Source organism: Carassius carassius, chromosome 14, assembly GCF_963082965.1.
Source record: "Carassius carassius chromosome 14, fCarCar2.1, whole genome shotgun sequence".
In the NCBI taxonomy this organism is placed as follows: domain Eukaryota; kingdom Metazoa; phylum Chordata; class Actinopteri; order Cypriniformes; family Cyprinidae; genus Carassius; species Carassius carassius.
In genome coordinates, this window is record NC_081768.1 from 20,461,806 (window position 1) to 20,477,571 (window position 15,766).

The 15,766-nt window shown below is 38.6% G+C and overlaps 1 protein-coding gene across 2 annotated transcripts in view; it reads left to right on the plus strand.

Moving 5' to 3' along the window:
* Positions 1 to 15,537, plus strand: part of LOC132157291 (semaphorin-4G-like) — a 36,932-nt gene extending 21,395 nt beyond the window's left edge. Inside the window, exons 5-16 of one of the 2 annotated variants that reach the window (XR_009437533.1) lie at positions 27 to 125; positions 218 to 311; positions 404 to 517; positions 780 to 934; positions 6,418 to 6,593; positions 10,036 to 10,183; positions 10,944 to 11,166; positions 11,270 to 11,385; positions 11,575 to 11,729; positions 12,289 to 12,350; positions 12,971 to 14,372; positions 14,609 to 15,537. Coding sequence is in view for 1 of the 2 variants with exons in the window: in XM_059566574.1 (XP_059422557.1) it covers positions 27 to 125; positions 218 to 311; positions 404 to 517; positions 780 to 934; positions 6,418 to 6,593; positions 10,036 to 10,183; positions 10,944 to 11,166; positions 11,270 to 11,385; positions 11,575 to 11,729; positions 12,289 to 12,350; positions 12,971 to 13,884 (2,256 nt within the window). In the remaining variant the exon portion in view is untranslated. Of the gene's footprint in view, positions 1 to 26; positions 126 to 217; positions 312 to 403; positions 518 to 779; positions 935 to 6,417; positions 6,594 to 10,035; positions 10,184 to 10,943; positions 11,167 to 11,269; positions 11,386 to 11,574; positions 11,730 to 12,288; positions 12,351 to 12,970 lie in introns of both variants that reach the window. The other variant, XM_059566574.1, reaches the window with a different exon arrangement.
* Positions 15,538 to 15,766: the final 229 nt, after the last annotated feature.

Genomic DNA, 15,766 nt, shown 5'->3' on the forward strand with positions numbered 1-15,766 from the left:
TGACGTAGACGTCTTCCCCCTTACAGACAGAGTGCTTCAACCACATACGATTCCTACAGAGGTTCAACAGCACACACTTGTACACGTGTGGCACGCATGCTTTCAGCCCTCTGTGTGCATACATTGTAAGTAACTGGGATGTCTCTTAACAAAGAGATATTATTTTAGGATGAGGACCTTCATATATAGGACCAAGTCATTTTATTGTGTTTTCCAGGATGGGAGGGAGTTTAGGATCTCGTCAGCCTTCGAGGAGGGTCGAGAGAAATGTCCATATGACCCCACCAAAGGCTACACTGGCCTGTTGATTGGTATGACATCAATAAATCAATTAGCAATATATGTTATGCTCTTAGTTTGTTTCATTAAAAACAATCACAGTCATATCATCTGTTTCCCTTAGATCAGCAGATGTACACAGCATCTCAGTATGAGTTCCGGAGCTTTCCTGACATCCGACGCAACTCTCCCAATCCCACATTGAGAACAGAAGAGGCTCCAACTCAATGGTTACAAGGTCAGTCTGCTGCAGCACATTTTATTAGTAAAATATTTCATCCCACACTGTCAACATTACCTTATGTTTGGATCTCTGAATTCATAGATGCTTAATAAACCTTAGCCATTTAACACTACAGTGGTGTTCACAAATCTGAGACCACCATCTAAACTTGGTGTAAAGTTGTAGGAGCATCATTACTCTAATCTTCAGTGTCACATGATCCTTCAGAAATCATTCTAATATGCTGATTTGCAGTCTTCTGTCTTGTCCCGTACAGAGGCTGATTTTGTGGGCTCAGCGCTGGTGAGGAAGAGTGTGAGTGGCTCAGTGGGAGATGAAGATAAGATTTACTTCTTCTTCACTGAGAAGAGTCAAGAGCTCAGTCCATACTTCAGTCACAGCAGGGTGGCACGGGTCGCCCGTGTGTGTAAGGTACAGAAGATGTCTTCACTCTACACATCACTGCACATGTTCATGTTAATTCTCTTCTGCATCTTAAAGCTGGTTAACTGAAGTGCCAAAATTATGGGGTAGAAATCCAGACTGGGGTAAACATGCTTTGTATAGTAAAGTGGAACAAAATGGTTAAGAATTTAATCTCTTCGATGAAAGCAAAAAAAAAAAAAAAGGCTTGATTCTCTCCACAGTATAATGATGCACAAAAAAGGGAGATGGCAAGACATCGTCCTCATATTTGAGTTTCTTAAGAGACATCCATTGCCCCTGCACCGGAAAATTGCACACATACTAAAAAGTTCCTCACCAATGCGTTTTTAGGCTCTAAACGGTTTCATTCTCAGCATTGTAAGGGCTGTGCCCTCAAAATGCTCCTTTATTTGAAGTGTGGTATTCTACAAGTTTTCTAATAGGTTTTACAGCGACGTTGTTGCCAGGCGTCTCACTCTCTAACGGCTCCCTTCCCACGAGACTCGCCTCTCTGTCTCGCTTCTCAACCCATCAGTCTAGCTCTAAACACTTAGATCACAGTGCCAATTCAAAATGTCTGCAATTTCACATCTTTCCTAGGATGCAACTCTACAGTGTTTATTTACCATCTGATGTTTTTCTGCACATTCAGTGTGCTGATCAGTGCATACAAGTTAATAGTTTGTTGAAGACACAGATCACGTCTTTACGGTCTTAAAGAGTTGGTTCACCCAAAAATGAAAATTATGTCATTAATAACTCACCCTCATGTTGTTCCAAACCCGTAAGACCTCAGTTTATCTTCGGAACACAGTTTAAGATATTTTAGATTTAGTCCGAGAGCTCTCAGTCCCTCCATTGAAGCTGTGTGCACGGTCTACTGTCCATGTCCAGAAAGTTAATAAAAACATCATCAAAGTAGTCCATGTGACATCAGAGGGTCAGTTAGAATATTTTGAAGCATCGAAAATACATTTTGGTCCAAAAATAGCAAAAACTACGACTTTAGTCAGCATTGTCTTCTCTTCCGTGTCTGTTGTGAGAGAGTTCAAAACAAAGCAGTTTGTCCTATCCGGTTCGCGAACGAATCATTCGATGTAACTGGATCTTTTTGAACCAGTTCACCAAATCAGACTGAATCATTTTAAACGGTTCGCTTCTCCAATACGCATTAATCCAGAAATTACTTAAGCTGTTAACTTTTTTAACGTGGCTGACACTCCCTCTGAGTTAAAACAAACCAATATCCCGGAGTAATTCATTTACTCAAACAGTACACTGACTGAACTGCTGTGAAGAGAGAACTGAAGATGAACACCGAGCCGAGCCAGATAATGGCATTTTTTTTAAAGAAGTCTCTTATGGTCAATGATACATTTATCTGATCTAAAAACAGTAGCTATTTGAAATAATATTGCAGTATAATTATAAAGGTTGTAAACTGTTCTGCTTTTTGTGGATTTTTTTTTAAATAGAAAGATCAGAAGAGCAGTATTTATTTGAAATAGAGGTCATTTGTAACATTATAAATGCATTTACTGTCAGTTTTGACTAACTGAATGCATCCTTGCTTGAATGAAGGTAAATGAATGAATAAAATGAATAAATTCTGACACAAAAAGTGTACACAAAAGCGGTTTAGATAACATAGAATGAACTGCATTATAAGCCAGTGTATTGAGGCTGGGGCTGGTAAAGCAGTGTGTGAAGCAGGCTGTTTGGACTGAGGGTAAAATCAGCTTCTCTGTGGCAGTTCACACAGCAGGATCACCTTAATGAGTAGATTATTGTTCATTATCCTCATGATAGAGGGATTAAATGTTGTTAATGCACACTAGCTGACATTGAGCTGAGGGAAAGCCATAATTAAACCCAGTAACTCAGCTGTTGTCAGTAGCAGTCTGTATAAAGACTTAATAAAAGCTTTCTGTTTCTTCATACTGGTGTAGTATAGAAATCTTTAGCAGTTTTAAAATATTCAAAGCGATGGATTGAGATTATCGTATCAGTGCCAGTGCATTAAACTCAGGTTTCATATCACCATACATCTGCTTCTGAATATCATCAGGCTGAGATGATGGCATTATAAATCAACATTCAACTGCCAGTTTTCTTTTTCTACAGTGGAAATTAAAGGCCATTGCCCGGTTGCATGAAACTCCTCAAGTGAGGGTTTCCCTGAAAAAAAATCCCTGAGGTAAGGAATTTCATTAAGAGCGTTGCAAGAAACCTCTTAACTGTCACCCTTACCTAAGTGTTTATACTAAGCGTTTCACAGTAGTTTCTGACAACATACGGCAAAGATCGCTGCGGTTGCTATAGTTACTACCTCTAACAGTAAACAGAACATAACGAACCACAAAGCCAAACCTTTGCTGAAATCACACTTGTATTAATATATTTTTGCTATGGAGAGTACAAACATAACAGAAAACAAAAAAACGTAAACCAAACTGGACAGAGGAGGAAAAGGAAATTATTGTTTTCATAAGTGGTTATAATAATAATAATAATACTTTTCAGCCTTTCATCAACCATTCATCGTCTCCAAGGGATTATTACGATCATTAAAAACACGCCTTGGTATTTCCTCCTCTTCAATTAACACTAAATCAGCCATCGTATTTTGAGTTTAAGTTGACTTAAGGGAGCTGTTTTGGTCCCTTAAATTTATTAAGGTGAAATGGCCACTAAGAACTTTGAAGCAACGCTTAAGGAAACACTTAGATAATTAAGGGGAAAAACTTAATAACAGCCTTAAGTTCCTTAAGGAAACCCTTAGGGGTTTTCTTGCAACCCAAGTTTCACTAAGGGTACCCTTAACCTTATATCTAAGGGATTTCTTAGCTTAAGGAGTTTCATGCAACTGGGCACATAACATTACAGAGACAGTGTTATTACCGGAAACTAAGTACGGAAACCAAGAAATGTTGCAAGATGCTTTTGGTTCCTGTCAAAGTTATTCCTCCATGAAGATTTATTCTCCTCTTGGGAGGCAGCATGGAAAATTTACTTGATCCCTTTGACATGATGGGAATCCCTTTAGATACAAAACCCCCCATCCAATTCAGTAAATTTCCCTTTCCCACAGTCACACTGGTGATAATGTTAGCTGCCATCAGCCATGCCTAGAACCAATGATCCATGTTGAAGAAACTATAAACTTTCTTCTACTACTTTTTTTTACAACTTATAAATATTGATAAAATTTATTAATATTTTATTTTAATTTTTTTATATTTGCTTTAACTGTTTACAAACCCGATTCAAAAAAAGTTGGGACACTGTAGAAATTGTGAGTAAAAAAGGAATGGAATAATTTACGAATCTCATAAACTTATATTTTATTCACAATAGAATATACCGTATTTTCCGGACTGTAAGTCACACTTCTTTTCATAGTTTGGCTGGTCCTGCAACTTTTAGTCAGGTGCGACTTATTTATCAAAATTAACTTGACATGAACTGAGAGAAATGAACCAAGAGAAAACATCACCATCTCTAGCCGCGAGATGGCGCTCTATACTACTCAGCGCTCCTGTAGTCTACACTGTAAACATAGAGCGCCCTCTCGCGGCTGTAGACGGTAATGTTTTGTCTTGGTTCTTGGTTCTAAATAAATGCGACTTATAGTCCAGTGCGACTTATATATGTTTTTTCCCTCATCATGATGTATTTTTGGACTGAAGCGACTTATACTCAGGTGCGACTTATAGTCTGAAAAATACAGTACATAACATATCAGATGTTGAAAGTGAGACATTTTGAAATGTCATGCCAAATATTGGCTCATTTTAGATTTCATGAGATCTACATATTCCAAAAAAGTTGGGACAGGTAGCAATAAGAGGCTGGAAAAAGTTAAATGTACAGGAACAGCTGGAGGACCAATTTGCAACTCATTAGGTCAATTGGCAACATGATTGGGTATAAAAAGAGCCTCTCAGAGTGGCAGTATCTCTCAGAAGTCAAGATGGGCAGAGGATCACCAATTCCCCCAATTCTGTGGCGAAAAATAGTGGATCAATATCAGAAAGGAGTTTCTCAGAGAAAAATTGCAAAGAGTTTGAAGTTATCATCATCTACAGTGCATAATGTCATCCAAAGATTCAGAGAATCAGGAACAATCTCTGTGTAAGGGTCAAGGCCATTACAAAAAAAAAACCATACTGGATGCCCGTGATCTTCAGCCCTTAGACGGCACTGCATCACATACAGGAATGCTACTGTAATGGAAATCACAACATGGGCTCAGGAATACTTCCAGAAAACATTGTCGGTGAACTCAATCCACCGTGCCATTCGCCGTTGCCGGCTAAAACTCCATAGGCAGGGGCAGCATGGGCATGGCATGGGCAGCTTACACATCTGGAAAGGCATCATCAATGCTGAAAGGTATATTCAAGTTCTAGAACAACATATGCTCCCATCCAGACATCGTCTCTTTCAGGGAAGACCTTGCATTTTCCAACATGACAATGCCAGACCACATACTGTACTACATCAATTACAACATCATGGCTGCATAGAAGAAGGATCTGGGTACTGAAATGGCCAGCCTGCAGTCCAGATCTTTCACCCATAGATAACATTTGGCGCATCATAATGAGGAAGATGCGGCAAAGAAGACCTAAGACAGATGAGCAACTAGAAGCGTGTATTAGGCAAGAATGGGACACCATTCCTATTCTTAAACTTGAGCAACTTATTTCTCCCTTAAAATTATACATTTTCTCAGTTTAAACATTTGATATGTCATCTATGTTGTATTCTGAATAAAATATTGAAATTTGAAACTTCCACATCATTGCATTCTGTTTTTATTCACAATTTGTACAGTGTCCCAACTTTTTTGGAATCGGGTTTGTACTTCCTTTGTAAAATTATAGACAAATGTTTATAGACAACTGTTTACTTCCATTTGGTTTTAAATCAATAAAATGGCTTTTAAATCGATACGATAGCTTTCAAGATCTGGTGATAATAAAGTTAAACAGCAATATTGTGAAATGTTATTACAATTTAAAATAACTTTTTTCTATTTTAATATATTTTAAAGTGTAGTTTATCCCTGTAACTGCAAAGATGAATTTTCAGCATCATTACTCCAATCTTCAGTGTCACATGATCCTTCAGAAATCATTCTCATATGCAGATTTGCTGCTCAATAAACATTTCTTATTATTATCAGTGTTGAAAACAGTTGTGCTGCTTAACACGTTTGTGGAAACCTTAATATGGTTTCTTTTAGGATTCAATAATAAATGGAAAATTAAGAAATCTTTGGAACATTGTAAATGTCTTTACTTTCACTTTGATCAATTTGATATATTCTTGCTGAATAAAAATAATAATTTCTTTAAAAAAAAAATCTTACTGACACCAGAGTTTTGAACGGCAGTGTACATGTTAGCAGACCTTTCAGATAGATATCTACTGTTGCATCTTATGATTTTCTTTCAGCTGTTCTCTGTTGTTTCTTCTTGTAGAGAGACAGAGGAGGTCTCCTCACGCTACAGAAGAAGTGGACCTCCTTCCTGAAGGCCCGCCTGGTGTGTTCTCTACCTGACTATGAGTTTCACTTCAACATGTTGCGGAGTGTGTTTTTTCTGGAGGGCTCCGGCCCTCAGGACTCTGTATTCTATGGCATATTTGGTCTGGAATGGTAAGATGCCTTTTGTACTATCCTTTTTGCATAATTGCCAATTTATCTATTTGCAATAGTGTTTTGATTTCATTGTGGGTGTCAATTACATTAGTTAACTGTCATGATGAAAGTCACTTCTTCTGGTTCTCCTTCTCAGAAGGAGACCATCTTTCTTAAATGATCTTGGCAGTTGTTTGTAGAAGTGTTGTGCTGCCGTGCATTCAGGGTGGCATGCAAATGATGCCTCAGTCGATAGCAGTTAAAGGATTCTGCATGGGGGCATCGTGTCATCTCACTGTGATTGGCGGGTTTGTTGAAATTGATTTTGTCTATTAGTAAGTTCATCTGTCAGCCCTGGCTCGCTCTGGACGTTTACATCAAATGAAAATCGCTGACACGTTCTCTTGCTGCCCGAAGCAAAGAGCATTTTTATTCATAAGCAGGTCACGTTCTCTCAGGAGATCAGAGAATATGTTCTGGACATGTTATAAAGAGGCCCATGAGCCAAGCTTTGACTAGTCATTGATAAAACTGTAAGATGTTGTACTTTGAAGTTTGAGGGCCACATTTCTGTTTTTGTCAGCATGACAGTCAAGCAATTTCTTTTTATTCAATTGTTTCCTATCACACATTTCAGAGCTAAACTGGTTGTAACACATCGGTCACACACACTTAACGTCTGCCGGTTTGACTGACATGACAGTCTTGTCGTCCTGCTGAAACCAGAGGGGCGGTTCTGATGAGCTGCCAGACAATCAATTTGTGGGCTGCGGCTGCCTGTGGGGCAAACCGCAAACATATGAGTAACAGTGATGAATGACAGGACAGGCAGGACTATAATTTCTACTACGTTAGAAAATAATTAAGAGGCAGAAGGAGAGAACGAGAGCGAGACAAGAAGAGACAAATGAAATGAGAATGAGTGCGTCAGCTGAGCTGTGATGGCCTGATCACACTGACCTCTAACAGGGTAAGGTTGAATGACTGTGGTGTCACCATCTCATCAGTTTGGTTGTAAAGTTTACTTTGACAAGGGTGCTTGTTTTTCTGAGTGTTAGGCAATTCTGATTCTCCAATAAAAGACATTTTCTCTTAAAGGAAGTGTTCTCACAAAATATACATTTTTATCATACATTATCTACTCATGTTGTTGTTGTTGTTTTTTTTTTTTTTTTTATGAAACAGTTAAAGGAGTTACTTAAACTGGTCATGAACTGCCTTTTTTATTATTTTGTACTGTTCTCTGAGGTCCACTTATAATGTTATCAAGACAGTTACATAAACATCATAGATTAGAAGTAATTGGCTATTTTCTATCCTGTTTTGACCCCCCTCATCAGAACGCTCTGTTTGAATATGTGTGGTGGATTGTAGACTGTGATTGGCTAATAGTGGTGTATGTTTGACAGCCTGCATCCTTCATAGATGGATGCTGGTGTGATTTAGGTTAAAAAGGCATACATACTCAGTACTTATCAAACGATCTGTAATAAAGGACAAAGCAATAGTGATCAGGTAATAAAAACAGTTACTCACACTTGTGTGTTGTGACATTACTGTCTGATCCAATGTAGCTGGCAAAACATCGTCTTTTAATTTCAATAATTATGTAAAATCCCATGTCAAAATTATGTTGTTTGTAAATGAATCTAGAGTAAAATGAAGTAAACAAAGGACCGTGCTCTTACTGATGTGGACTGGAACTTCATTACAAATTAAGCTCATCCATTCTTTCCTAACCTTGGGATCAGAAGGAAGGCAATGCAATGACTGTTTCTCTACAGCTTGGCACTGCACAGTGTCTTTTTGTCTTCGGAACATCTTTATTGTTTTGTTTCTGTGTAGACCTGCATCTGCCTCTCTCATTATTTACACTATGTGCGTGAATTGGTGGGCGGGGCTAAACAGGCAGTGATGTAGAAGCAGGTGTTGATCTTGAATTGAATTACATTGAATTACCACGAAAATGGTACATCAAAATCATGTAACAAAATGTTTTCAGTCATGAATTATAAAAATTTAGGTTTGTATCATGCACATTCAAGTCTATCTTAAAAAATGTGAGTGACAGTTAAGGGGTTAAAGCTGCTCTTTTACATAAAAAGTGAGGCTCCATGAAGATTTATTTTGTGTTAACAATTGTTTTTTTTTTTTACATTTAAAGTATATGATATATTATTTATACAATATATGTTGTCAATATATAATTAATATGTAGATAAAACTATAATGTACGGGATTGTCATATTCTAACTAAAAATAACTATGTAACAATACACTGATAACGTTCAAATTAGAAAAACTTGCAATAACTAATTTTGCAAAGCTTAAAGGGATATTTCACCAAAAAAATAAAAATTCTATCCTTAATTACTCACCCTCATGTCTTTCCAAACACGTGAGACCTTTGTTTATCTTCTGAACACAAATTTAAGATTTTTTTGATGAAATCTGAGAGCTCTCTGACCCTGCATAGACAGCAAGGCAACTGACACGTTCAAGGCCCAAAAACATTGTTAAAATTGTCCATGTGACATCAGTGGTTCAACTGCTTTTCCACTATCTCCGACATTCGTATATGATTATTGCATTCTGAGCCCTAGTTTCAGTTGTGCAAATCTTTCAGTTTGGTTTTGAAGCAACTGTTACTGTCACGTTATTAGCAATAGTTAACTGAATGTATAATAAGTGTATATAGCCAGACAAAGTATATAAATAGGATATAGGCAGACAAAGGTCTTTTTTTTATTTTCTGTTATTGCCGTTGTATGGAAAAGAGCAGCTTGAACATTCTGCTAAATTTCTCTTTTTGTGTTCCATGGAAAAAGAATAATCATTTGAGTTTCAAATGACACTGTGTGAGTATATAGTGACAGAATTGTTATTTCAAGTTGGAATTTTCCATTAAGCTACTACTGGAAGTGGTACAGTATTGCTGTTTTTTTTCCCTATAGTTAATTCTAACAAGTGCCCCTTACTCTTTTTTCAGTAGGGTTGTACTCATCACTTGAGGAGCTTTGTCAATGTTCCTGTCTCGCCCCCTTCACCCACTCACTGCCACCCCTCACCTCTCTCATCTACTTTTTGATAAATTTATAATCTATTTTTCGTGTTTCCATGGTTACGCAGTGGGCTTATGAGGGTTTTATGCTGGCATGCCAAGACCTTGAGAAACAGTGAGCGCAGCACAGGCTGAGAGGCTCTTCGGATAATAAACCCAAGTGTACAAACTGGATCGACCACAAAGCGCTCACACCTTGGCTGATTAACCACTTTCATGAATGCACCTTCTATTCACAATTTTTTTTTGTGCTCCCTTGAAATATATCCTGAAGTAATGGTTGAGTGTTGGTGTTCACCGTCCCAGCTTTGGCTCAGGGTTTTACCTGACATCATGTAGTATTGGATTTTTCTCCTTTGTACTGCTTTAAAAGAGTACTAACCAGTGCTTCTTTTCCAGGAAAAACGTAAAGGCGTCTGCGATCTGTCAGTACTCCATTCTGGATATCCAGTGGGCCTTTGAGGGACCTTATATGGAGAGCAAAGAGGACTCCAGCTCCAAATGGACCCAGTACACAGGGAAGGTGCCGGAACCACGACCCGGCTCGGTATGGCCAACAGTAGACATACTGGATTACAGTAATAATGATCCTCTGTTTCATCTTACACTGGCCTGATTATCCTCATCTCTGAAACAGTGCCTTCTTGCTGACTCTGACGGCGAAGCACAAGTCAGCACTTCATAAGTTGAGCTACTAAAGCTCTCTAATCACTGTGTGCCTTACGCAAAAGTCTCTGTTTCAGAGTGCACAGCGAGGTACAGGTAGAGCGTCGATCTGGTTTCATCCAGAAATCAGATGCTGATGAGCAATTTTTTAGAGTGCACATGGAGAAAATGGACTTATTTCATCAAAGCGTTTTGCCATGAAGATTAGCAGCAGGCAGAAAATCTTTGATGATTAGCTGCATTATGAATTTTGAATCTGTGGTATTGCTAATGAGCGAGTCTGTATGCGAGTAAGCAGCTTTAATTGCTGTTTGGAAGTTTTCAGAAATTTGAATGATTTTTCCAGGCCTATTTTGAGCATTTCCTGAAATCTTTTCTTCTCGAACACTTGAACAGTGTCTGTCAGATAATTGAAATGAAAGTTAAATTATGTCAATTTTCAGTCAAGATGACAAGAATAGCTCAATGTCCTACATTCTCAACAGGTTCTTGTAAATTAGAATGCAATCACACTGTGCCAGAACAAGAGAGAATTTCAGACCCTGTATTGTTTGTGTCTGCTGTCCTTTCAATGATGTGAAAATATGGCAGAATTTATGTAGCTATTTTCAGAAAGTAACGTTACTGCACTTTCTCTTCAGTGCATCACAGATCAACTTCGAGCAAAAGGCATCAACTCATCCACCAACCTGCCAGACGATGTCCTTCACTTTGTCCGTCGCCATCCGCTCATGTACAGGCAGATCCTTCCTCAAAAACAGCGCCCCCTGCTTTTTAGGAGGAATGTGGACTACACCAAAATTGCTGTACATAGAGTAATAGGTCTAGACAATCAGATATACCACGTGCTCTTCATTGGGACAGGTAATGCATGTTACAGTGACCTTTTTTATGCTCTTATCTCTCAAGCACTTGACGCTTTTATTGAGTGCAGCTGGGTTTCTGAATTGTTTTGATGTTCTTCCAGATGAAGGTTGGATGCAAAAGGCTGTGAAGGTTAATGGTCAGCTGCACATCATTGAGGAGCTGCAGCTGTTTGAGGAACCCCAGCCAGTGGAAAGTATAATCATCTCTGAGAAACAGGTTAGAAATTAACCTGTGCACATCCTGGAAGCTGAATTAAATAAAAATATCTCTAAATCCATCATTACAGCTGGTTGTTCTCATTTTAAAGTCTCCAAACCCATTACATTCTGTTTGAATTGATGTATGACTTGATTTTATGCAAAGCCCACCACAGTGTGAATCTTACTACTTACTTGAACCTTTCAGATGAGTGTGTATGTGGGTTCGCCCACCTCAGTGGTGCAGTTGCCCTTGTCCACATGCAGCAGATACTCCTCGTGTTTTGACTGTGTGATGGCGCGTGATCCCTTCTGTGCTTGGGATGGACTGGAGTGTGTGGAGATTACATCACACAACAGAAGGTGTGTGTGTGTGGTCATGAATACTTCTGCTGTCCATTCTTGACATTTTAATTAATTGTTTGTCAGTGTAACTGACATATATCACAGTGTATGTTCTCTGCAAATAGAGCTTATAGCATGATTTTGTTTGTGTATGTCATGGAACCGCCCACTACATTGCATCTCGGATAAGTGTCTGCCTCAGAGCTAGTGAAATCTGATCACTGAAACATTAATATATTCATTTTGATATGAATATATTCATTAATATATTCATATATTCATATCATTTTGGTTGTCAAACTTTTTTTTTCTTTGCCTGCACCAGTGGATATTGAATTTTTAATCATGCAGATTGTAAAATTTATATTTATTTTTCATACCGTACATTATAACGTTTTGATGCCTAAATTCACTGGTAAAACCAGTTTTTTTTTATGTTTTATTTTTTATTTAGACAATCTGACATTTATTAGTTAATGGCCATAATATAAACAAAATCAGTATTGGTATGGGTCAGAACTGTAATATCGGTGCATGATAATAACTAATAATAATAAATAATAAATTCTGTCTACAGAGCCAATCTGACACAGGACATTCTGAATGGAAACCAGGGCTGTGATGAATCCACAGCAGATGGTATGAAAAATAATTCTTATAATAGTCAGTGTAACAGTGATGATTCAGTGTTGTTTTAGTATTCAGTGTAATTTATATACTTTTACAGTGTTTATTCATATTTTGAATAAGCTTTCATTTTTATGTTTTCAGTTTAATTTTAGTTTTAGGATATGTTTTAGTCATTTTGTTATATGCTTTTGTCAATTTAACTTAGTTTTATTTACATATTAATACATTTAGCAAATTCAACTTTATTTCAGTTAGTTGCCATATCCAAATTGCCAAGTGTTTAGTAATGTTAGGTATTTCATCTAAGACTTTGTGAGTTTTATTTTAGTATTTCAGCTTTATTTGCTTTGACAAAAATGATTATTAATAGACTTAATTTCATTAAACAACAAAACTGTAAAGATATGTTTAAAATTTGTGTAGTCAATGTGTCTTTTAATTCTTCAGTGAGTTAAATGGTAAAAGTCAGATGAAGTAAATATGAGCCAGTATCTAAGGTTGTGGGACCACTCCAGTTTTCCGAGTGTCCAGTGAATCACTGTTACTGTGGTAATATGATCTAGCTAACTGACCCTAAATTATTAAAGTGTCGTTATAACTGATGTGTGCATGTCATCGCTCTGTCATAGACCAAGTTTTACACCGCTCTCGCTCTGTGATGGCGGGTGATGATGTGCTGCTTCAGTGTGAGATCAGCTCCAATCTGGCAACCCCTGAGTGGATGTTAAATGGAAAGGAACTGCGGGGTTACGGACTGGACTCTGGTTACCGCGTCGGCACTGACGGCCTTCTGGTCATCGAGGCACGGCCTTTCCAAAGCGGCAATTACTGCTGCTTTGCCCTGGAGAATAGTGTGCATGTTCTTGTGGTAATCTACACCTTGACAGTCCGCCAGGACCTTCTCGCACCTCCTCCCATGGAGACAACAAGGCCACGCTTGACCACAGCAATCTACTGGACCATTCAAACTTCCCCAAGTGACTCCCTGGAGGACTTCCATCCGACCCCAATGTCTCCTCACTTCGAGTTTCTGTCTATGAGGAACATGAAGGTCATGTACCTGTCCCTAATCACTATCCTAGGAGCCCTATGTTTTGTTCTAACAGTCGTCCTGCTTTATGTGGGATTCTGTTTGCAAGGTCGGAGGGGTAAATACTCTTTACGGGCCGCAGCTCGCACCGAAAGAAAGCGAGGTGCCCACTTGGAGCTGAAGACCATCTCCAGCAACTGCAACGGGAAACCGGACACTCACGATGGCCTGCTGCAGATCGTCCCGGGAGAAGCAACAACATCACCCAACAAAGAGCTTCCTCCTGCTCCACCTCCCCCACCGCCTCCAGAATCAGAGTACGTCAATGGACTCTCTGCCACTTTACCAAGCGTCTTACGCAAATTGAATGGCAACAGCTATGTATTGCTGAGACAGACAGATGGAGACACCACGTCTCCGCTTTATTACTCCTTCACAGAGGAGCTCAACAGGATCCTGGAGAAGAGGAAGCACACGCAGCTGTGTAGTAAACCTGATGAGAGCTCGGTGTGAAATGCTTTTGAACTGCTCAAGTGTTCAAGGGCAGTGTCGTGGTCTAATACCCCTTCTTCACCCAGACTAACTTTAACGGCATGCTAATGAGTAGCCACAGCTGCTTTTATTGGAAGATAAACAAAGCATTGGTATTCCTCTAAAAGTAACGAATTCCGTCTCCGTTTACATTTCAAATGTAGACCTTATGACTTTCAACAGACTGAGGGAAGCCCACTGGTCACAAATAGCAAAGAATGGACACATACAATGGAAATTCTACCTCAGCAAACTGTATTACACAGCTTTTGGCTTATTTCAGCATGCTTGCATTAAATTCAAGTTAGAGTTGGGGATGTATAGTTGGGGACACACAGCAAAGGAACCTTCACAGCAAAAGAGCCCATCTGGGGGAATCAAGTACTGTAAATGATTCAGTTACAAACCAGTTGGAAAAAACATTTACAAGGCAGCACTGTAAAAAAGCAACAAGATGGACTCAAATGGAGGTATTGCAGAAGGATGGAGCAAATTGTGCAAAACTCTAGTGCTGTCGGGCACTGATTGTCTTTGATATGTCCTTTATTTTAATATTTTCTAATTTATGCCAACACTGACCTTATCAGTAACAGCTAGTAATAATAAGCATAATTAAAAAAGCAGGGATAACAGACTTTAAAAACCATTAGAAGTGCACTTGATGGTACTAATAGTGTAAATATGGCAATTATTGATATTTTCACAGGGTTGGGAACCTAGGAAGATGACAGTATTAACTACCGCGATGCACTTTTTGGACCGGTAGCATTTGTTTTCCATGAGGTGCTGCCTATTATGACAGATCTGGACAAGATGAAATGTATTACAAGGACAGGACCTTTGCAATAGATGTGAAAGCGACAATATGAATTGACTCTGAATGCGAGAGGGAAGACTATGTGCACAGTATCTGTTTAACCCTGAGCAATGGACCCCTAAATGTGTCTGGATACGTTTGACTTAAGATCTGTTATGTCTCAGATCTGTATGCCTCTTGTAGTATGATAAGTCCACATGCACAAGAACTGACATGATTCCTTTGTCGGAATCCTTCATCGGAATTTCGGAGTCATTGGCTGCTAGGTCTCCATGACAACCACAGAGCAGAGGTAAAGCTGATGCTGACCTTCTTAGATTATCCTTTTGACATGACCAATTATTACAGCACCTCTTACAGTCAGGTCATACAGTCTTAACAGGGATTAGCGAATTAGCGCAGCGTCTTGAAATTAGGCTTCTGCTGCCAGTAAATAAACTTCAATTCTAGTCGGGACATGATGAACAATGAGTATTGTGACATGGTGATATTGGGGGGATTAATTATCCCCTACACTTCCAGTAAGTCCATTAAACTGTTGTGTAAATGTTCGTCTTGGAACTGCTCCAACTGCTCCGACTGCCCACACTTGCGTACAAGAGCATTTTAGCGTATCTCCCACTACTTAAGGAGAGCGAAGCATATGGTTCTGTCTGTTTAGATCAGAATATGCAGATTGCAATGGAGCCAAGTGGAGAACATTAAAGCCACATGTTCAGAAGAGAGCTAAGATGAGCACTGCTGATAATACAGTTCTCTCTCCTTATGCTTTGTGTTCAGATCGTATTGTTTTCGATTTAAGTAAAGTTGGGCTTATTTTATTCTGACACGCTCTAAGAGTTAATGTCATTATTTAAATTAATCCTCATGTTATTACAAACCTGTATCTTGTTTTTTTACACAAAAGAAGACATTTTGAAGTATCTTTCCGTGGCTCTTTCTATGCAATGAAACTTTGTAACTGTTGTGACAAAAAAGGATCAAATAAACGTACAAAAAATTCTTCCTCAGAATATTTGTCTTGTTTTCCAGTAGAAATATCTAAAC